The sequence below is a fragment of the Schistocerca piceifrons genome, chromosome 3 (assembly GCF_021461385.2).
Source record: "Schistocerca piceifrons isolate TAMUIC-IGC-003096 chromosome 3, iqSchPice1.1, whole genome shotgun sequence".
Lineage (NCBI taxonomy): Eukaryota > Metazoa > Arthropoda > Insecta > Orthoptera > Acrididae > Schistocerca > Schistocerca piceifrons.
Window position 1 is genome coordinate 739,176,058 of NC_060140.1, and position 23,453 is coordinate 739,199,510.

The 23,453-nt window shown below is 38.3% G+C and overlaps 1 protein-coding gene across 1 annotated transcript in view; it reads right to left on the reverse strand.

Annotated features, from left to right (window-relative positions):
- Positions 1-503: 503 nt before the first annotated feature.
- Positions 504-23,453, reverse strand: part of LOC124789654 (dolichyl-phosphate beta-glucosyltransferase) — a 123,026-nt gene continuing 100,076 nt past the window's right edge. Inside the window, exons 6-7 of the mRNA XM_047257087.1 lie at positions 16,816-16,901; positions 504-848 (exon numbers count right to left, since the gene is read on the reverse strand). Coding sequence (XP_047113043.1) covers positions 739-848; positions 16,816-16,901 — 196 coding nt within the window. The 3' untranslated portion in view covers positions 504-738. The remainder of the gene's footprint in view (positions 849-16,815; positions 16,902-23,453) is intronic.

Consider the following 23,453-nt stretch of genomic DNA (forward strand, 5'->3'; position numbering starts at 1 on the left):
TATGGGGAATCGATCATATCAGTCTGGTCCTTTAATCCTATAGAACCAATTGGCCTACCAATTTACCAATATAGACCACTGATTAAAACTTTCATATAATTAGATAAATATATGAATATTATCAGGAATGTCTTTGGCCTGTGCTATGAAACAAGTACATATAAGATGCCACTGGTGATGGGAATGTGCACCTGTTCTGAGTCCCAGAAATTACAACAATTCTTATGCAATAGTGACAGGCAGTTTAGTTGTCATCTGTTTGTATTAGTATAATCAATAGGAATGGGTGCATGTAGACACTGGATAAGAAAAACTGAAAATTTGATTCTTTTTTTTTTTTTTTTTTTTTTTTTTTTTTTTTTTTTTTTTTTTTTTTTTTTTTTTTTTTTTTTTGGGGTGTGGGGGGGGGGGGGGGTGGAGAGGGAATGGAATGAGAAATAAATGCTACAAATAAAACTTCACTGGATACTTACAGCAGTAGATAAAAATGAATGACCATACCATAGTTGAAAATTTTATCTTTTATTTCTGTCTGTTGAAATGTACGTGTGAAACAAAAAATAAAAGCATTAACAATATGTATGTCACAAGTATCAGCTTCTTACAAAAAATATCAGTACAAAATACCACTGAGATATTTCCCATGGAATGTTTGCTTTGGTTTCTACAGCGAACAAATGAATCAATCTTTTCACACAGCACCAGGTACCTACATGGTACAGCCATTAAATCACACTGCTAAGCAGATTTCTTCCTCAGCTTCCATGCTCCTATATGGTATCGAAACCAGATAAGGAGTAAATCCTTTCCCATCTGCAGCCAGCTCCAAACTGGAACAATCTTTGAGCCTGCAAAAATGACAAACAGGGAAACATAAATTTCAATTTAAGGAGAAATAATGAACACGAACCATTCCTCACTTGAGGAAAATGTTATGGACGGTTAAACTTTATTTTATGTTCCAGAATGAATTTTCACTCTGCAGCAGAGTGTGCATTGGCACATTAAAACTGTGTGCCAAACTGGGACTCGAACCCAGGACCTTTGCCTTTTGCGGGCAAGTGCTCAACCAAATGAGTTACCCAAACACAACTTATGACCTGGCCTCACAACTTTATTTCTACCTTGGTTGGCTGTGGCTATGCTCTGCCCCTGAAGTACCTTTCCTTCCAGGAGTGCTAGTCACACAGGAGAACTTCCATGAAGTTTGGAAGGTTGCAAATGAGGAGCTGGCAGAAATAAAGCTGTGAGGGTGGGTCGTGAGTTGTGCTTGGTTAGCTCAGATGCTAGAGCACTTCCCTGCGAAAAGCAAAGGTCCCGGGTTCGATCCTAGTCCAGCACACAGTTTTAATTTGCCAGGAAGTTTCATTTTATTACTTGCTTTCTCTTTATTTTTCCCGATTCAGAACTAATACCCATTTCTATTACAACTTTATGAAAATATAGCTGCTTTCTGAAAAAAAATAAAATAGAAAATGCAAACCATATATAAAATTACGTAACTAATCAACATATTCATCACTACAAATGAATCAAAGCTTCATTAAACACACATATGCTCAGCTTATCATCAAAGGTAACAAAAATTTAATCAATATAGCAGTTAAGATTTCATGTATGTACTGACTTATATGTAGAAAATTCAGCTATAATACAATCAATACCATTTACAGTAACATTGCTTTTAACAATTTATTGGCTATAACAGTGATATCTATTGGTCCCGTTTAAACCCTATGAAAACGATATATTTAAAAAATTGCTTAGTACGACATCACTTATTGTGACTTAGCATATAAACTAACGTATTTTTATTACATTTGTGGAGGAATATGTTAGCTATAACATCCATTATTCATTTCTGTTTGTTACATATCTGCAGGTTACTAACAACAATGTAAGACTTATTATCAAACTTTGTTTCCTGTAGAAGTCAATGCAAACATTGCTTTAAATACATCACAAAAAAATGAAAGTATGTAATATTGAAGAAAAGTCACACATAATACAGCGACAGCTTATTTTACAACATGACCTGAGATAAGATACTGAAATTTAAAGGTGAACAGGCTAAGATAAGAATCACAATTATGATTACTGCATATAAAAAATAAAGAGTAATACTTTGGAAAATGCCCCTCCAAATACAATTGACACTTGTTTTAAACATGCAGGGTTCAGAGATCTTTCTTCATCATCCCATAGTGAGGGAAAAACATTTTCAGCAACAGCTCATAATGAAGATGAGGATGACATTCCTCTGGCAGAATTAGTGCAACAATTTTGTCCATCTTTGTCAAATTATGAAATAGAGGACTTCAACCATGTAGATGCCAGTCTTACCATTTACACCTCAGGGAATGAAGAAATTGTAGCTGACATCCAAAGCCAACATGTGACTAACAAACATGAAAATGAACAAGAAGCACAGTTTGTTGTGCCATCACTTGACAAAGCTCTCAGTGCAGGGAAACTTTACCAAAAGTTCTTGTTTTCAAAGAAGAGTTTAATACAAATGACAATAGTGAGGTGTTAAAATGAATGCATTGTCAAATGCAAAATGTATATATACATCTTAGATGCAGAAAGCAAACAGAGAGAACTGATTACCTTAAGTAAGACAGTATACTGCAGAATATGTTACTGTATTGTATTTTAAAGTTAAAGTAATTTATATATAGAATACTGTCTTTCATTTTGGCACTGTTGATTAATTTCTGTAATAAATTAATGGGAACGAATCTGTGTCATTCATTACTATTTTACTATACAGCACTTACAATAAGTTTTACACATTCTCAACATTTTATCTCATTGATTATCCAAGACAGTGTTTGACATTAATGAACAATTTACATTGTTGCTACTTCTTTCTTCATTTATTGTAATAACAATGCACGTCCCCGTCCCTCAAAACATTATTCAACAATTCGACTGGGAGCAGTTCAATCATCCAGCATACAGCCCCGATTTGCGACCTTCTGACTATCACCTTGTTCTTGAACTTGAAGCATGATTTTGAAGGAAGGCACTTTGACAGCAATGATAATGCAAAAAATGGTGTTCAGCAGTGGCTGTCTTCATTGGCAGCATCTTTCTGTGATGAGGGCATAGAAAAGTTGACAAATGTCAATGGCAATTGAGCAGAAAAATAATTTAAGATATTTCCAAAATGCCTCATACATACTCAAGAGGTTTCGCTGCATCAGTATTCTTTTGGCACATTTCACTGAACAGAATGTCACAATGAAGCATGACTTTACTAAAATAAATGCAACCAGGAGAGAAAATCATCATCTAGCAGGAGACCCTTCAGTCTGATAGCCCGGTTTATTGTTCTGTAATCATTAGTGTCATTTTCCCCATGCATTTAAGAATCTCCTTTTGGCGTTTTTATAAAGCGACTATGTTCCACAAGTTGAGTTTCCATCTCAAGGACTGAGGACAGGAGGGAATATGTTTCTTCATTATCTCATCAAGAATTGCTGTGCATTTAGGAGACTGGGAGAAAAAGGTGGAAATTCATTCCAAGTTAAGATCTGTACTCTTATTGTATCACACAACCTTCACAACTGAATTTAAATGATGTCCATTGCAGAGAACAAAGTCAGCATTTTCAAATACCCTTCAATTCTAATTTTAACTGCAGTTTTCCGGGTACTCATAATAGGAGCTCTGTCATAACACAGCGCTACCAGTGCTTCAAGTGTTTCATTTACTTCGTTTTGTCTAGGTCACTGATAACAGCTTGATAACAGCTATACTTACATCATCTACAGTGTGACCTTTTGGCCTTACAATTTAAAATTGCAACTTGACAAGTGTGAGTTCCTACAGAGAAGTAACTTACTATAGAAACGTAATTACAACAAAAGGATTAAAACCCCACCAACAGAACATGAGTGCTATAAGCGTACCCAAGAGCCAATAACATGAATCAGTTATGAGTGCAAAAAGTGTACCCAAGAGCCAGTAACATGAATCAGTTAGAGAGCTTTCTAGAGGTTGTGTCATTTTATCACAGACTTCAGTGGGATAGCAAGACTGTTACATGAACCACTCAATAAATGAGGAAACTATGAGTGGTCAACTCAGAAGGAAGCAGTTTTCCAGGAATTAAAAGAGAAAATAGTTAGCCTCCCAATCTTACAGTATCCTAATTTTATGAAGCAGTTTATAATCACAATGGACACTACGAAACAGTCGATTTGTGCCCTACTGAGTCAAGGAGAATTAGGACAAGATTTACCAGAAGCCTTTACATCCAGGACACTGAACAATGCTGAGAGAGGATATAGTGCAATCGAGCAAGAGATCTTAGCCACAGTGTAGGCAGTGGACCACTACCGACCTTACATTTACAAAAGAAAATTCATTTTATATACCAATCAGAAACCCTTGAAATGGTTGGCGCACATAAGTGATCCATCATCAAGATTAATGAAATTCATAATTAAACTGGCAGAATATGACTTGGAGATAATGTAGAAAAAGAGATAGCAAAACACAGTAGCAGATGGATTGTCAGGCATTATCAGAACACCCAGCTGCAGTTGTTAGGAATGTGGAGGAGGCCAATGATGAAGAACAAGATGACCAGCAAGCAGCCATTAGTATGAGGAGAAACGAGCTATTCTCAAGCAAATTCATCATTCACCAAAAGGTGGACACCAAGAAGTCAGTCAAATGTATGACTGTGTTAAAAGGTATAGCTCATGAAAAGGTATGAATAAAGACGTAGAAGAGTACATTAAAAGTTGCAAGAGTTGTCAGAAGAATAAGATTATCCCCAATAAGGTTACGATATACTTAGTGCTGATCAAAATACCTAACCAGGTATTCACCTGTTGTGGTGTCAACATAGTCGGACCACTCCAGATAACAGAGAAAGTGACCAAGGCACAGACTTCCAAAGTAACACCCTAAAGAGGGTTTGTTGCTTACCGAAGTTCAAGAAGATTCAGTCTTGCACATACCATCTGCAAGTGAACAAAGCACTCGAAAGAATGCATCAATCACTAACAGAATATCTACGTCATGTGAGAATGAAGCAGGAAAACTGGGTGAATAGATGCATTTTACCTCTTCTGTATATAACGCCACACCATATTCATTAACTGGGTTCACTTCATTTGAGCTATTTTTGGGATAATATGAAACATTCCTGGGATCCTACAGCAGGATGCAGCCAAAGCACAAGCTGATTACATAACAGAACTAAAGATGCATCAGTCAGCAAATAAGGAATATTACATATTAAAAGAGAACATAGTTATCCACCAATTGTATAATAACCTGATTTCATGAAGCACTCAAAACAGAATGGAATTCAAGGCAGGAGACAATTTACTATTACAGACAAAACTTTGAGAATAGGCAGGCAAACAAGTTAATGGGCCCATGGAGAGGATCTTCTCATGTCATGAAGATTCATGGACCAAATGTAGCACTCTAATTAACAAATGAGAAGTTCATAATAGTAACACAAACAGATTAAAGGAGTTCATCTAACATTAAGAATGTGAGATTGAAAGTGAGTTAATTTGTTCTGAAGAAAGAAAGAGAAAGAACAAGGTACATTCTATCTTAAAACTGATTAAAGGGGTACTTATATATAAGAATTCAAAAGTTTTATGTGAGAGAGACTTTGTGGTTTATCCTCGAAGATAGGCTGTTCCTTGGTCACTTCACCTCTATTATCCTAACCCTGGCAGCTGTAGCAAACAGGAAGAAGGGACAGAGGTGGAATATGTTCATGAGGAACACAAAATTAGAAGTTTAGATGTCCAGATATTAAGACAAACCTCTTTTATTTTACTTGGCCCCAACGAAAATGCTGCTAGGAGCCTTTTTGATAAATGGGTGAATAACAGCAACTTAAATCCAGTATAAGCTAGATGCCTACCAGATGGAGGAGTTTCATGCCACCCCAGAGATATACTACAACTTGGAAGGAAAAGTAGAGATCACCAGTATCACGTGGAAAATTGTGACATACATCAGTTCACACAAGTTAGAAGAAAAAGGTGACAAGAAGATACGCGTGGCACAAAGATTACTGGGACAAGTGGTTCCAGATAACAGGGCTGGATGCTATAAATGGAAACTCCACAGAGAAAATGGTGGAATGGCAGAAAGACATGCTATGGCTCTTCATGAACCACAGTCCAAGCAAGGGACTTGAATTGAATTGAATTGAATTTTATTTGATCCTGTAAGATTACATCGTGTACAGTAAATGTACGTGTAATATAGGACACGTCAAAGTATTAAAATTCTTTATCAATTATTTTTCTACACCTTTAGCTTACATTTTTACATCACTGATAATGAGTAACAATATATACAAATTTAATGGCATAAGTATTCTGCAACACTGTAAAACTCTTTTTCAATGAGATAGTCTTTAAGTTTCTTTGTAAATTCATTGTGAAGTACACTATCTTGCAGGGTTTTGGGCAGACTTCTTAGTAGTCTGATACCAGAGTACTGGGGTCCTTTTTCTAGCATTGCCAGTCGGTGGGGTATGCTCCGTACTTCATTCTTCTTTCTTGTATTGTGGGTGTGTACACTAGCATTTGTAATCCAGTCCTCACTGCCTTTTGTGATGTACATTATTGTTTTGTATATATATAATGATGAAAAAGTTAAGATACCTAAATTCTTGAAACAGTTTCTGCATGTTTCAGAGGTCTTTCTTCTTAAAATGGTCCTAATTGCTTTTTTTTTGTAATGTGAACACTCGTTTTGTCTCTTGTTTGTTTGAGTTTCCCCACACCGTCACTCCATACTGTAAGTATGGTTCGAAAAGTCCATGATACACTGTACACAGAAGGTTCTTGTCTGAATACTGTGATAGCTGCATCATTAAGAATATGACGGAGCTCAGTTTCTTACAGACATTATTAATATGTTTTTTCCATTTCAGTTCATTATCCACAAGAATACCTAAGAATCTAGCAGATTCTACTTCTTCCAGCCTTGTTCCATCAACCTCTAAATCCATGTCTACAGCCTTTTCCTTGTTTTTAAACACTGCATACATAGTCTTTTTTAGATTTATAACCAGTTCATTTTCCAACAGCCATTGAGCTGTGACATTTGCAGATATGTATGCTCTTCTCTCAAGCTGTTCCATATTTTGGTCACTATTTAGTATTGTCATGTCATCAGCATACAATATTTTCTTTTCTTCCTCCTCAACACCTATATCGTTAACAAATACATTAAATAACAATGGCCCCATTACCGAACCCTGCGGCACTCCATATTTGATGGATTTGGTTTCTGATTGGTACGAGTTTCCTAATGATACATACTGCTTGCGGTTGCACAAGTATGATTTTATCCATTCACCTGGTTGCCCCCGAATGCCACAGTTGCTTAATTTTTGTATCAGCATTTCATGGTCAATGGTGTCAAATGCCTTTGAAAGATCCAGAAACATTGCAGAGACAACCTTTTTCTCATCTAAGGACTGTAAAATGTATTCTGTTAGACTGACAATTGCTGATTCTGTAGTATTACCCTTTCTGAAACCATGTTGTGAGGTCATGAGAATGTTATGTTTGTCCAAATAGTTAACTAATCTGGTATACATAAGCATTTCTAGGATTTTTGAGAAACCTGATATCAGTGAAACTGGTCTGTAGTTGTTGGGATCATCCTTACACCCTTTCTTGTACACTGGCACTACCTTCGTTATCTTCAGTTTTTCTGGAAAAATTGCATCTCTGAAAGAACAGTTTGAAATGTTCAGCAGTGGTGTTATTATCTCCTCACATACCAGCTTTATTACATGATTTGATATTTCATCATCACCAGCTGATTTCTTGGACTTCAGTTTCTGTATAGTTTTCCGCAATTCATCTTCCGTGACTGGTCTTAAGAACATAGTACTGCATGATCTTTTTGGTACCTTAATACCCTTCTGTTTTTTACTATTTCTTTCCAATTTTAGGTTTTCTACTACACTGATATAGTTATTATTCAGTATGTTTGCTATTTCCATACCATCTGTGACCACTGTGTTGTCTACTTTAATTGACCTAATACCTTCTTCTTTGTTTGACCCATCTTTTTCCTTTCTTTCAGCATTGATTGCATTCCAAGCTGCCTTTGCCTTGTTTTTTGAGTTCGCTATAGTGGTGTCAATTGCTCTTGCTTTCGCTTCTCTTATTGTTTTTCTATACTTCTTTTTTAACATTTTATAGTTTTCAGCTTCACCCATCCGTCTCACATCCTGAAGCTTCCTTCGCTGTTCTAGTATTTCACTCGTAATCCACTGTGTTTGATCTTGATGCCTTTCTTGTCTCTTTACTTTGGGAAATGCTACATTAAAATGGTACTTAATTGTTGAAATAAATGCATCATATTTTTCATTTACACTCTGGGCCTGTAGGGTTTCATTCCAGGTTTCCTTACTTAACATTGTTCTAAAGATGTTGATATTTTGTTCACTGATGATCCTAATTTCTTTGGTTGTTTGTTTTGGTTCTGATACTGTGTCATTACTTCTGCAAAAGCTGATTAGTTGTCCATGATGATCAGATATTTCTGTCTGAACTACATGTGATTCATAGTTACACATATTAGTAATTATGTTGTCAATAATTGTCTCACTTTGTGAAGTCACTCTTGTTGGTGCAGTTATTGTCACTTTCATGTTATGCTGTATTAACAATTCTTCAAAATCCTGTCTTATTTTTGTGTCTTTTCCCATGTCAATGTTGAAGTCTCCACATATAATAAGATTTCTCTTCATATTCATTCTCAATAAGCTAGCAATTTTTTTTAGAAAGATGCTAATATTGCCACATGGTGACCTGTACACACAAAACACTCTAAAATCCTCTGCCACTATACCAGTAACTTCAAAGTCTTTTTCTCTAGCTATGGGAAATGTAGCAGCTTCACTGTTTACATTCTTTGATAGAGTACCTGTTTTAATATATATACAAACGCCACCATCCTTATATTTAGATCTGCAGAAGTAACTAGCTAGTTTGTAGTCCTTTACTGCCACATTATGTATTTTACTTTCAGTTAGTCCATGTTCACTTATGCATAATATGTCTGGTCTTACTTCACTCAGGAGTACTTCTGCTTCTAATTTTTTGTTACCAAAGTATTGAATATTTTGATGAAGTACTTTTATGTAATTTTTCTTTTGTTGGTTTACATGTTGTGAGCTGTATTCTGGGGCAAATTCTTTAGTATTGTCTTTTTTTGTATGGTGCTTATATTTTTCTTTTCCAGCTGGAGTGTATGATTTTTCATCCCCTTCAGGCCATATTAGTTTCCCTTGCATCTAATGATTTTGCAGACATCTGCAAACATTCTGCTGAACGTTACAGACCCCAGTCTATTTAAATGCAAGCCATCCTTCGCTAGTGAGCTTTTACATAGGAATTTGTTTGGGTCTATAAAAATTGCCCCAAGACGATCACATTGTTCTTTAAGAGCACAGTTTATTTTGGCGATATATTTTTCACTCACCGACCTTCTGTTTATGATTCCGCTAAGTATCAGACGAGATCCTGCATACATATTTCTTGCAGTACGAATCATGTTTCTTGTTTCGCTTGCCATTTCTTCCTCACTGCTGCTCCTTAACGAATTCGTCCCAACATGTATAAACACCCCATTATAGTTATGTCTGGTTTCAGAATCTGGTTCTGTAGTATCTTGTCTTGCATTTACCATATTTTTAAAATGTTTACCGAGTTGATGCGTTCTAATACCAGGTCGTACGTCGATCTTGCAATTGGGGACAGCGATATTCTTCAGCAGCGAATCGCCAATTATTAAAAAGTCATTTTCCTTTTGTTGCGTATCTGTCGCCTTGTTTTTCCTTTTGCTGTATGTCACCGCCTTCCATTAATATTTATCTTCCGGTTTTTGGCTTTCTGAGTTTACCGAGACATCAACGGGAACACTTGAAATGTTGTTTTTAAAGTACGATCGGTCATTCGTATTTTCGCGATCTTCTTGCTTTTCCGTTTGATGGCTTTTACACACACAGGACTTCTTTTCTTGTATTAATGTATCATTTTCTTTCTTGATGGTTGAAAGTTCGGTTTTTAATGCCTCAATGTCACTTCGTAGTAACTTTATAATTTCGTTTTTTGTATCAACTGCACTTACAAGATCGGCCATTTCGTCACGTAAACAACCATGACATGTCCACGGAAAATCATCGCTGACGAACTTTAGATTTACTTTCGCGCACTTTTCGTGTAACCAGAAGTTGCATTTGATACACAGAATACCCTTCATCACACGCTTTTTACATTCTCTACACGAAGAACTGTTCATATTTTGCCTTTTTAATGAGAGAGAAGCGTCACTACACTTTCCTATCGGCGACTCACAAAGTTTGTAGGATCAGGCAGTAAACTTTTATTTGGCACTTTAAACAAGTAGGACAATGAGTACTTTGAGATCAGAATAAGCAACTGGAACAGGAACAAAAGCAACTATTGCACCTAAGCCAGGAGGAATAAATGATAGTGAAATCTGCAATAACCAATTTTAACTGCATGGGGAATTGGCACTGGTGCACAGTTATCCAGTGGACCAGTACAGAGAAAATTAAGAAAAAAACTCTCTAAATTTCAGAATGAAACAGACCAGAAGTTGCAGTGGTTAACCTTAGAGACAGTTTTTAATGAGCAGATGACACAGTTGACAGTAATGTTCCAAGGATTATGAGAAGAATATGAACAGTTATTGGCAGACATCACGAATCCACAGAAGGGAATATTAGCACCATATATCATTAACACCGTACAGATGATAGAATACCTCCAGTTAATTAGGTATGGCTCTGGTAACAATAAGTTTCCACTAGACCTTAAAGAACAGTATGGATATAGGTTCCTCCTAACAATAGAAACCAATGTGTTCCTAATTGACACACATGTATTTAGCACATATAATGAAAGTATCCCTAGGAGAGAACCAAGTTTTCAATTTATGCATGGTATTGCTACTACCCATAAGGAGAGAGGAGGATTGGTATGTATATTTGGATTCAGAAACAGACTTTCTACTAATGGACAATGCCAAGCAACAAAATGCTACTTTATTACAGGATCAACTAGACTGTAAAGACATAGCACAATCCCAAAAGATATTCAAGCACACATTTGCAATTAAAACAACACAATAGCACAACCCCAGTGAGATAGACCTGTTGAAGCAGCTGCAAGAGTTTCCAAATAACTGCATCAACAAAACTGTGTTGATAACCATAGCATTTGGACCCCACTGGACACTATGTAGCCCCCAAAGATGAAACATAAACACTTCTATATGATAGTCGTGAACCAACAGACATATGATCATAAAGAAACAGGTACACTGAAATTCTTCGGAAAGTGTACAGTATACGGCAAGTAGACTATACTGTATACCCAGCTGACAATACAGAATGAGTCATCCGGGGCTTACTACCCAGTGTTAGCATATACATGAAGGAGGTCCAGTCCAAAGCTAAAATACAAGCAGATAGTAATGACGTCAGAGAACTTTGCCTACACCTAAGAGAATAAGTCATTTGCAGGACCTAAAATGGATAGTGCAACATCTGCGTGAATTAGAAAATGAGTTAGGATTACACACAATAGCAGAGACTGAGAAGAGATCCCACTGGAAAATATGCATTCCCATCTATGCTTTAGTCACCACCACTACCATCCTGTAACCATAGCAGTGATGCTAGGGCATCTCAGATGCAGCATCCAGTGCAGGAAGAGGAATGAAGAGAAGTGGTAGACCATGTGCATGTGAATTGTGATTCAGCTTATGTGAAAATCTCACAAGTGCACCTCCCCACGTTGAAATTATTCCTAACCACAGTGCTTTGCCACTGGATACACAGGATCACAGATGAAGTATAAAAAAAGATGTGATTACTTATTGTACATATTTGTGTCACAGGGATGTATTAATTCTATCAAGGTTTATAGGTTAAAAGAAAAGAGAAACCCAGGTATTTATGTACATATATTACACAACAATGTAACTTATATAAGAAAGAAGCATAAAATTAGTATCTAAGATCTGAGGACAAATCACCTCCTGGTAGGGGAGATGTTATCAGCAAATCATACAAGGTTGCCAGAAAAAGAAAGAAAAATCATCAAAGTCATGTAGAGATGCACAGTGCAAGCTGCTTTTGTCAGTCTGTTAAGAGGTCATATGCATTGAGATACAGTTTATCTCACACTCACTGATTGCAAACTGGAGCTAAAAAGCAACACAGAACATATCACATGTTAGCAGAGAGCCCCAAATGCCATATATAGAGAACCTCAAACACAAAGTAAGGCAGGTTCCAGCAAGTTTCTTAGTTTCAGACAGAGGAGAGTTCCAGCTTTGGATGACTGATAGCCTACTGGTGTGTTTGAGCATTATGCTTAGTTAAATTTGTACACTAAGAAGGATTTGCAAAGCTAGCTTCTGCGTACATCTGGACTAGGATTATTGGTTTCCATCATACATTTGTCTTCATGTTCCTACGTCTATACGTCACTTTCACTGTGACGAGTACTTGAACCTAAGGGTTCGATTAGAGCAATAGCATCTGGCACTTCCGTGGTTTGTGGTCTGTAGTAGCATATGCTACTTTGTACCCGAATCTTAAAATTGTTACAAGCCAGGACAGCCATTTGTTCTGGTATTTGATTATCATCACCATATCCGCATCCTTAGCCTAACATCCTAGTCATTCTGCACTGCCTCCAATCACAAAGTCCTGAAAATTCTCAGCTTGAGCCTGTTGCTGTTCCACTCCTGTACACAACTGCTCGTGTGCCAAGAAACTGATGATCTAAAACCCAACATCTCCTCTGAGCTGAGTGTGAGCTTCTGAGTAGGTATGTTGCAGTCCACGTCCGGTTACTACAATAACAGGACATATTATGCATGCTGTTTCTTCTAATGATTTGTGAAATTCTTGTTAGGTGATGACACGTGTGTCTGCATATTCTAATGCACTTTAGTGAGACATTTGTAAACTTACTCCTACAGCGGATAAAACTGCCAATGCACCACACAGAAAAACTATTTCAAACACCATCAAAACATTTATACTAATCGCTGGTTAATCAAAAGATAATAGAGATATAGTCTACTACACGAATCTAACAAACATTTCAAGATGTAGCCTTGAAATGCTAGATACCACATGTGATCTCTCAGGTTTTTTCAACATGATTGATTAATGGTGTGCTTCCAGATATATTGCTGAGTTACTGTTTTCATTTTATGCACAATACTTCAGTGACTGGCCCAGCTATCTTCTTCAGGTGATACAAGTTTTGCTGTTATGTGTATTCATTGTCGGGAGACCAGACATAAGAGTCCAGACAGCAAATACACATAACAGTGAAACTCATAGCACCTCTAGAAGACAGCTGGGTCAGACGTCGAAATATTGTGCATAAAATGAAAACAATAAGTTGGCAGCAGATCTGGAAGCACAACATTATTTACTAATTGGACAATAAACATCATTCAATATCCACAGTTTCAAAAGCGTTGCTGTCATTATTTAAATCCGTGTGGGAAGTATGCAAAATTCATCTTGACGACTTAAATTCTGTAACACATTATTAAGAAACATACTTTAATAAACAGGGTGTTTGGAAATTACAGAATGAAGGCTTTCACGACCAGATGACATAGCTGTTGGTAAACCTTTCGGGATGTGAGGTCGTGTTCCAAGAAACAGTTCCGTTCCTGACATTTCATCCACGACTGTGCTGGACATCTGTAGAGGCGCTACTCCGCTGAGTCAGTTGGCAAGACTCAGCAGAGGAGTGCCTCTACAGATGTCCAGTGCAGTCCTAGACGAAATGTCAGGAACAGAACCGTTTCTTGGACCACAACCTCACATCCCGGAAGGTTTACCAGCAACTATGTTTGGAAATTGCCCCTACAAACTTCTACAACTTGTAAATGGGAGGAAGTACATAATGTTTTGTATAGGAATTCATGTGCGGAAAGGTACCGTTTCCGTGCTACAACCATTTGAAAACATGTTGGTAATGAGTAATTTATTAGGTGTGACCCAGTACATCATTTGTTTTAAGGTTCTACTCATTAATAACCAAAGAAACTGCTTGTGTACTCACTGACGGGTTCTCTTCAACGTGATGCAGTACAGTTTCTTGCACTCTGGGAATTCGGCATCTCTTTGGAGGACAACAGTCATTCCCGCTGACGGCGACGGTATCCCTTTCTCAAAGCCATTACATAATTGTGGTAAAAGGTGTATGCAATGGAGTCATAAATTGTGGATAACAATCTTGATAAAGGCAACGAGGAACTCTTACTGTAAACTTTGCTATAAAGAAGGACCGTGCTGGTATATTCTGAAAACCTGATTCAATCTTGTTGCTCTATAAGTAAGACATGTGGATGAGGCTCAAATCGGGTCAGAGAGGCAGGATAGATGGCAAATGACATCAATATGATGTAAGAAGCCCTCCCTGACTACCCTGTTGCATACCTACCTAGCAAACGTTTTCAAACGGCTGTAGCAAGGAAACAATATGTTTCCAAACACTGGTTTCAATTCAAAATAACAGTGGGACTTCAATTTTACGTTCTCCAATTTTACATTTTTTGTGATTCTACTCCATAAATTCATAGCCCCTGTGAAAAACCTGTAAGATCAATGCTAAAAATTACCCAATTTTACATTTCTTCCTTGTAAGGTTCGATTCTACATTCTCTTTCAATGTCTCACTTGACTTTGTCCCATTTTCTTCCTATTGACATTTGATGTGACTGAATGAGTTATAAGTGGCATAAAAGATAGACGGTTTGCACCATGGGTGATGGAGGAATTAAGGGAATATTTCAGTCTGCTGCAAAGAGGGGTAATTTGCAAGGGGATATGCTGACATAATCCACGATTGGTGTTGCCACCACAGCTTGCAACGTTTAGCTTCACCATGCAATTGTGATACAAATACTGCCAGATTGTGGCAGCATTGGAAAAACAGGACAGTCTAAATAAAGTGTGCCAAACCAAGGCAATACGTACCAATGGGGCCCAGCCACCACCTTTTCTTGTGGCACTTATTACTCAGTCTTGTCTTTTTGCAAATATTTCCAATACACTGTACTCAGCAACAATATCGATCTTTTAAATTCAAACACTGTGTTTCGAAGAATATGCTTGGTCATAAACAAGAAAACATTGGCCATTTCCAGCTAGTGAAATCTTACTGGTTGGCGACTTGTTATGCCACCCAACATCCAGTGCAGCCACTGCATCACACTAACATAAGTAAAATGAGCTCACCTGCTGGGTGTGGAGAAGAGGAGAGGCTCCTCAATGACGAGAGTGCAGGTAGGGATGAAAGCATTTTATAAAGTGCTGAAAGTATACTTTTCATGCAAATCATGTGCTATGGCAGAGATGTCTCACAGAAATACAACAAGGGTTTTGCAATAGCTCATTTTAAAGACTTTCATGCGCAAATCTGACACAATACAGTTGCAACATCTACATACACTACTCATGTATATACTCTGCACCACACACTGCAGACTGTTAAGTTCGGCAGCAGTGATACAAGGCATCAGACGAAACTGTAGCACTTCAGCTCTCTTTTAAATTTACATTTTACACATCATACAGAAGTTCATAGAGCCGACTTCTAATAAGCTAGTATCAATTGGAGAAGTACATCCATTTTCTCACGTGTCTATTTCCCTCAGCAAGAGAAGAAAAAAACGCACCCCACATGTTAGATTCTGATGCCTTTCAGCACACTTCACAATTTTCGTTTTAATTCACCATGTTCAACAATTTTTGCTATTTTTTGGGTGAGCACAAAGGAAAGTTCTCCAAAGACACATGTTTTGACGTATAATTTGTGGTTCTAGAATGTCAGAAAATAGCTTGATTACCTTGTATTTAGATACTAAGCTTTTACTTACTGTTATATATTGTGATTTTTTAAGAACCAAAGAAATTTACTGTCACAAATTATTGTATGAACATTGTACAGGAGAGGATTACAATTTTTAATCATATATGCCAATTACACACATTTTTGTTCATATTTTGGGGGTTTTATCATTTTCTTTGATTCTGAGTTTTCCTCAGTTTTGCATTTTTTATGTCTGGAACAAACAAAAACATGAAATAGGGGTTTCACTGAATTATCTATTCGGTCCCCTCTACAAGTCCTAGAAGTTTGTAATGGGAATTTCAGAACACCTTATACATATTAGGACAGCATCAGCTAGAACCCTTAACTATGAGTCGCACCTGCACACAGCAAACAGATAAAATATTTCATAAAATATTTCAAAATTAATTGTTGCTTTTTGATCAGTTCAAAGTCCTTTCAAGTAAAGGAAAGAAGGAGAGAAAGAAGAAATGTTTAAGCTAGTGATAAATCAAAGAATTCTAAGATGTACACAAAATAAACAAACAAGTGTCAAACGACAAACTGGGTTCAGTTGGTTCTCACTTATTCTTCGTCTTTTTCATTATTGCATTCTCTTTTACACACAGCCTTGTTCTACTGATTTTACATCAACATAAGTATAGTCTGTTATTTACAATACTCTCATGTGTTTCCTTCCTTCTATCTTACTTTTTCTTTTGGTTTTGAGACAGTTGTATGAAGTCTGAAATGCTTGAAAAATTATAACACAGTCTTACGATTGTATTACTAATGCTCTCCATCTCCAATTGAAGACAAACATGATCTTTGTTTATCTATCACTATTCATATTTAATACTTTTACACTTCTTGTTAAAATACATGTAAATGATATGTCTACCTTCAATCTCAGTCCAGTCAACTGCTACTTCTGCAATAGGAATTTTCAGCTTCTGGGCAATGTACAAAAGCTCCACATCAAATGCCCTGGAAGAAATGTACATATTATCCAAAAGAAGCACTGAGTACTATTTAATATGCATTTAAAGCATATAAAGTTCTTCTTAAATATGAAATCATCTGACTGTTTTGCTACCAGAGCCCACTTTCTCCTGCATATGACTAACATACTAACTTTGGTGGAAGAAAATTTGTCAAGTACTGATAGAGAAACAGGTAACTACTATCTTCCATTTCAGTCATTATTACTCAGTAACTCAAAACACACTTAACGTTCTCTGTGGGCAAACATTTTTCCATTCTGATTTAACATGACCATAGTCTTTCTGGACAATGCTGAGTAAAGCAACCTATATATAAAGCAACTGCAACTTTCTTTTCTTCCCAAATTTTTAGTCAAACTTAAGAAGTTGCATGGTCATTAATGATTCACAGCAGATGAGACATGATGCTGTAACAGAGAGAGAGAGAGAGAGAGAGAGAGAGAGAGAGAGAGAGAGAGAGAGAGGTGTGTGTGTACATGCCTTATAACACCTTGAATGTTTAGAGATGACCAAATTCATTTTCATCTTCAAAAACAAAACAACAATTACACTGCAAACATTAATCTTGCAACTACCAAAGACCACACTCATGGTTTTACAGTTGCTCCTGCTAATGATAGATTATTTTATCAATAGAGGATAATTCTACCATAATCATAATGACTTATTAATCTTGTCAACTTTTTTCCATATACACCAGTTTTAAAATTTCAGAAGACTTGTCATCAAATGGTAGCACAAAATTTGTAACAATCCACACACAAGAATTCATTTACCTCTTAAAAAGTATTCCGGGTGAGTCGTGTAACATTACCACTGGAAACACCTCCCAAACCACAACAGACACTGAATTACCAATTCCACAGACCGAAAGTGAGGAGAGGGGCTGGTGCAATTGGTTAATACAAACCATTGAGAAATGCACAGAAGTATGATTTTCAAAACATACTTTTTTTATGGAAAACTGTTATTATTTTTAGCACAACTGAAAATAGAAGCTAATACTTAATCAATGCTGTTTGTTACATTGTAAAATGTTAAATACATCCAGAGTAATTTGTAATGCAAAGCTGACGCTTGAGTAACTTCTCAGCAGTTCAATTGTGTGTATCAGAGAGAACCGAATTAATTACGAGTACAAAAAGAACAGTGGTGTAACATAAGTACAGAAGAGATATGAACAGTATGTTACGTCCAAATGTTAACATTTTATTAGTTTTTTCCTCTGAAGAATACTGTACAGCACTGATTTGTTACAAGAAAATGTACATTAACATGAGAATGTAGTTAAACTCACAAATATGTTTTTTGTTTTCAATTAAAGAATGTAAAAGAGTGTGTCCTGACATTTCAGGCCAATAACTGTTCAACCCCCCCCCCTGCCCCTGCCCCCTCCATGTACCATGGACCTCGTCGTTGGTGGGGAGGCTTGAGTGCCTCAGCAATGCAGAAAGCAGTACCGCAGGTGTGACCACAACGGAGGGGTATCTGCTGAGAGGACAGACAAGCATGTGGGATCGGGGCATGGAGAGTCAGATCCATTAATCGAGCAGATAGGTTAGAAAATTTAAAATGGGAAATGATAGGTTAAAGTTAGATATAGTGGGAATTAGTGAAGTTCAGTGGCAGGAGGAACAAGACTTCTGGTCAGGTGAATACAGGGTTATAAATACAAAATCGAATAGGGGTAATGCAGGAGTAGGTTTAATAATGAATAAAAAAATAGTGTCACGTAGAAGACAGTGTAATTAGATGAATGAGAAACACTAACTTCACTTAACGAAGCTTTATTCAGCACTTGCACATACAAGTGAGCTGTCTCTGGCCAGAACACATACAGTATATACACTGCTACAGAACATTCCTGTACAATGATTCTTTACATTTGTGTATACTTCCAGAATGTTGTCGAACCAAATATAGAAATTAAAATTTTACAGTCCAGGTGTGTTTTGAACTCATGACCCTGCATGCAACAGTTTAGTATCATAACGACTACACCACAGTGCTACTCAGCTTTCTCTGTGACATTGCTCCCTCCGTCTCGGTGTTACGTCCTCCTAATCCGGGAACGAGTCATCAGTCCTGCATACTCCGACTCTCGATGACTGATTCTCACCCTCGCAGTGATCTTCTTTTGCCGCTATGCTCTTTGTCACCTTTCCGCTTGTTGCCTGTCGCTGGAGCTTTGAATTTACCCTGGGTTGCAAGATCCTTATAGGGCTTCATTCAAAGGATGTGGACCGTATCTCTGATCTTTCGTTGTCTTGTATCAGGGTCAAAATCTTCAACTTCATAAGTAACACCAGACAACTGTCTTACAACCTTATAAGATCCAAAGTAGCGCCTGACGAGTTTCTCAGAGAGACCAACCTCCCGAACAGGAGTGAAGATCCAGACAAGATCACCAGGCTGGTAGAGAACAGGCGGAAGCTCACATTATACCTTCAGCGATCATTTTCTTAAGCCTGCAGCGTGCGGAGTCGAGCTAACTGCCGAGCTTCCTGGGCTCTGGTTAACACCTGGCCGATGCAGTCGTCGTCCGCGTCATCAGGATGTAACAGAAACACAGTGTCCATCGTCGTAGTCGCCTCACACCCACGTAACAGGAAAAATGGTGTAAATCCTGTGGTGTATTGTTTGGTGGTGTTTTAGGCAAACATTACAAAAGGTAGTACCTCATCCCAGTTGCTCTGTTCAACATCGAGGATGTTGGCCAAGGTCTTAGTAAGGCGTTCAGGAAGCCCGTTAGTTTGCGGATGGTAGGCAATCGTCATGTGATGAGTAATGTTGCACCGACGGTTTATCTCTGTCACAAGATTCGATTAAAAAACTTTCCCTCAATCCGTAATTAACGACCTTGGGGCACCGTGTTTTAATACAATGTCTTCCACTCTCAATTTGGCTACCTTGAATGCTTTGGCTGTTTTTGCAGCACATGGCCCAGATCACAGCAAAACATTCTCTTTCTGTAGTTGAGTAGTTTCTCTCGCTTTTGTAAGTGTCCTAGAAGCATAGGCTATAACCTTCTCTTTTCCATCCAAAATTAGCACCAGAACAGCACCGATCCCATACCCGCTGGCATCTGTGTGTAGTTCTGTAGGTGCTCTCTCATTATGATACAGACCAAGTACAGGGTCAGTCGTCAGAGTTTTTCGCAGCGCATCGAAAGAATCTTGTTGAGCACCACCCCCGATAAATTTAGCATCAGCTTTTAACAACTCTTGGAGTGGCCTGGCTTTGATACAAAATTCTATGATGAAACGATGGTAATAAGAACATAATCCGAGGAAACTTCTCACATCTCTAATAATTTTAGGAATAGAAATTCCGTTACAGATCTCACTTTTTCTGGGTCTGGCCACACACCTTCGTTTGACACAAGGTGTCCAAGTATTTTGATTTCTTTTGCTCCAAAGAGACACTTTCTTGGATTAAATTTCAGTCCACCTTGTTGGAGACACTTAAGAACGGCCTTCAGTCTATTTATATGTTCGGCAAATGTCTCTGAGAACACTATAATGTCATCCAAATAACAAAGACACATTGTCCACTTCAGGTGCCTCAGAAGATTATCCATCATCCGTTCAAAAGTTGCTGGTGCATTACACAAACCAAATGGCATCATCTTAAACTCATACAGGCCCTCAGGGGTGATGACTGCAGTTTTCTAAGGATCAGTCTCATCTACTTCGATTTGCCAATATCCCGAGTACATGTCCACGGTTGAGAAAAACTTAGCCCCCTTCAGACAAGCTAGTGTATCATCAGTTCTTGGAAGAAGGTAAACGTCCTTTTTAGTTACCTTATTAAGCTTCCTGTAATCAACACAAAAGCACCAATTGCCATCCTTCTTCCTGACGAGGACCACTGGTGACGACCATCGGCCCTGCGAAGGCTGAATGATGTCATTCTTCATCATTTTCTCTATCTCATCACGAATTATTCAACATTCAGTTGCTGACACACAGTATGCTCTCTGGCTTATTGGTTGATGGTCTCCATTGCTAATCCGGTGCTTCATCGTCAATTTGTCTAATTTGCTCTTCACCTGTGGATTGAAGCATTCAGAGAACTCTTGAAGAATGGCAAGTAGCTTCTTCTGTTGTTCCTCAGTGAGATCTGGGGATAGTCAAGCTAGAAGATCTTGTCTCGTAGTGGTAGTGCTAATTTCGCCCACAGACTTGGCATGGGAGGTTTCTATGACGCTCAGCTTTTCTTCAATTAACGGCTCAGCATTTGCTACACACATACGTGTTGGAAGGATTTGCATTTCTCGGTGACAGTTAACTATACACAATTCACTGAATCCGTTCTTAAATGAGACGACAGAGGCTGGGATGACCAAGTTATTCTTCAAGGGTATGCTTCTCTTACATTCCACTACAAGATCCATGGGTTGATGCATGGCACGACACGTGACAGTTACCTTTCTAGCACTGACTGCAGGAATGATCACTTCATCCAGTATACATAGTCTCCACACACTCGGATGCGCATCTTCCTGTCCACAGTATCTCATCTCATCTAGCATAATCTTCGAGCAACCACAATTATAATTGCCTGAGAAGCTTTCAAAAAGCCCCATCCGAGAATGACATCATGACTACACTCTTGTAAGACAATGACTTTTAAGGGCTATGTATGGCCACTTATGTCCATACGAATGGTACATCTTCCTGCGGGTTTTACATTTTTCCCCATTAGCCACCTTTAGCAGGGATGTTTTGCTGTCGACGAATATGGTTCTCTGCAACAGGCGATGGTACTTCTCCGAAATGACTGAATATGATGCTCCAGATTCCATGAGGATATCGAGGTAGTTTCCTATCATTTTTGTAGTGATCAACGGCGGAGGAGTTTTCTCTTCGGTGGCCTCACCTCCAAGGAAGGTCGCACCCTGTAGTTTTCTAGGTTGCAGCAGCAAGGTGATCGGCTGGAGCTTCTAAACGGCAATGGAGACCTGGATTGGCTTGTTGGGAAGCATCCTCTGCAGCAGCTAGATTGTGGCAATGGTGACCTACGTCATCCTGCACCCACATCTTCTTGTTCATTTTCATCGTACTGGAGTTGGCGTCGGCTAAAATCAGTCTGCTGTCTTCTGGCGCGGGCATCATCAAATATCTGCCGCCTTTCTCAACAGTAGCGCACCACATGTCCCGGTCGTCCACAGTGGAAACATATTTGTTGGTTTCCTGGGTCCTCCAGACGTCCCACAAAGGTCCCTCATGCGGCACTGTAGGAACGTAACTCCTCCTGGGTCTTGACTTTTTCACCGTTTTAAAGGGAAATAAAGGATGAGAGATTGGGTTCAATGTCTGTTCCATTTCCTCCCTTATGACCTCTTGAAGTGTCTCGGTTTGTTGCTTGCCGTGCAATCCAAGTGCCTTCTGAACTTCCTCTCTCACTATCTGACGAAGAACACTTGTGAAATCAGTTGCTTCCTCCATCACAGAGGTTGATACGACATTTGGAAGCCATTCAAACTTCTTGCTTGTTATTCTTTTTTTGATGCATTGTCTCGATATACTGGCACGATTTTATGAAGTCGTCTGTTGTTGAAACCTCCTTCAGGCGTAGGGCTTGATACATGTCCTCAGCAACACCCTTCATGAAATGTCCAACCTTATCTTCCTCCTTCACTCTAGGATCCACTATTTTACACAGCTCCAAGACATCTTGAATGTACGATGCTGTAGTTTCTCCTGGACACTGTGCCCTGCACTTTAATTTATCTTCAGCCTTGCACTTCTGTTGCTGTGTGTTGTCAAAATACTTACGCAGTTCCACCTGGAATGCTTCCCAGCATGTGAACTTCTCCTCATTGTTCTCATACCATTGCTTAGCAGTGCCCTCCAAGTAGAAAAATATGTTAGCCAAACACACGGTGTCATCCCATTTGTTAAATTTGGCCATATGCTCATATACCTTCAGCCATTTGTTTGGATCTTGGCCATTGTCACCAAAGAACACGGAAGGATGTCTCATGTGGTGGCACACAGTTGCTGTCATCGTAACGTCCACTTCTTCTTCTGTCTCCAATAGATTGCGATCTGTTGAATATGGCTCAAACTCGGGTTTCTCACCACATAAACAGCGGCTCTGTCTTGGCCTGGTGGGAGTCACTGTGTCGTAGATAATGTGCGCTATCACAAGTTCCAATACTCGGCACCTCCACCAGAATAATGTCATGTAGAAGATGGTGTAATTAGATGAATGACAAACACTAACTTCACTTAACGAAGGTTTATTCAGCACTTGCACATACAAGAGCATGAAGCGAACTGCCTCCGAACAGAACATATACAGTATGTATGCAGCTACAGAACATTCCAGTACAATGATTCTTTACATTTGTGGATACTTACAGAATGTAGTCAAACCAAGTATAGAAATTAAAATTATACAGTCCAGGTGAGTTTTGAACTCATGACCCTCCCTGCAACCGTTTAGTATTATAACCACTATACTATGGTGCTACTCAGCTTTTTCTGTGACATTAGGAACGTGGGTAAGCTACTACAAATAGCATTGT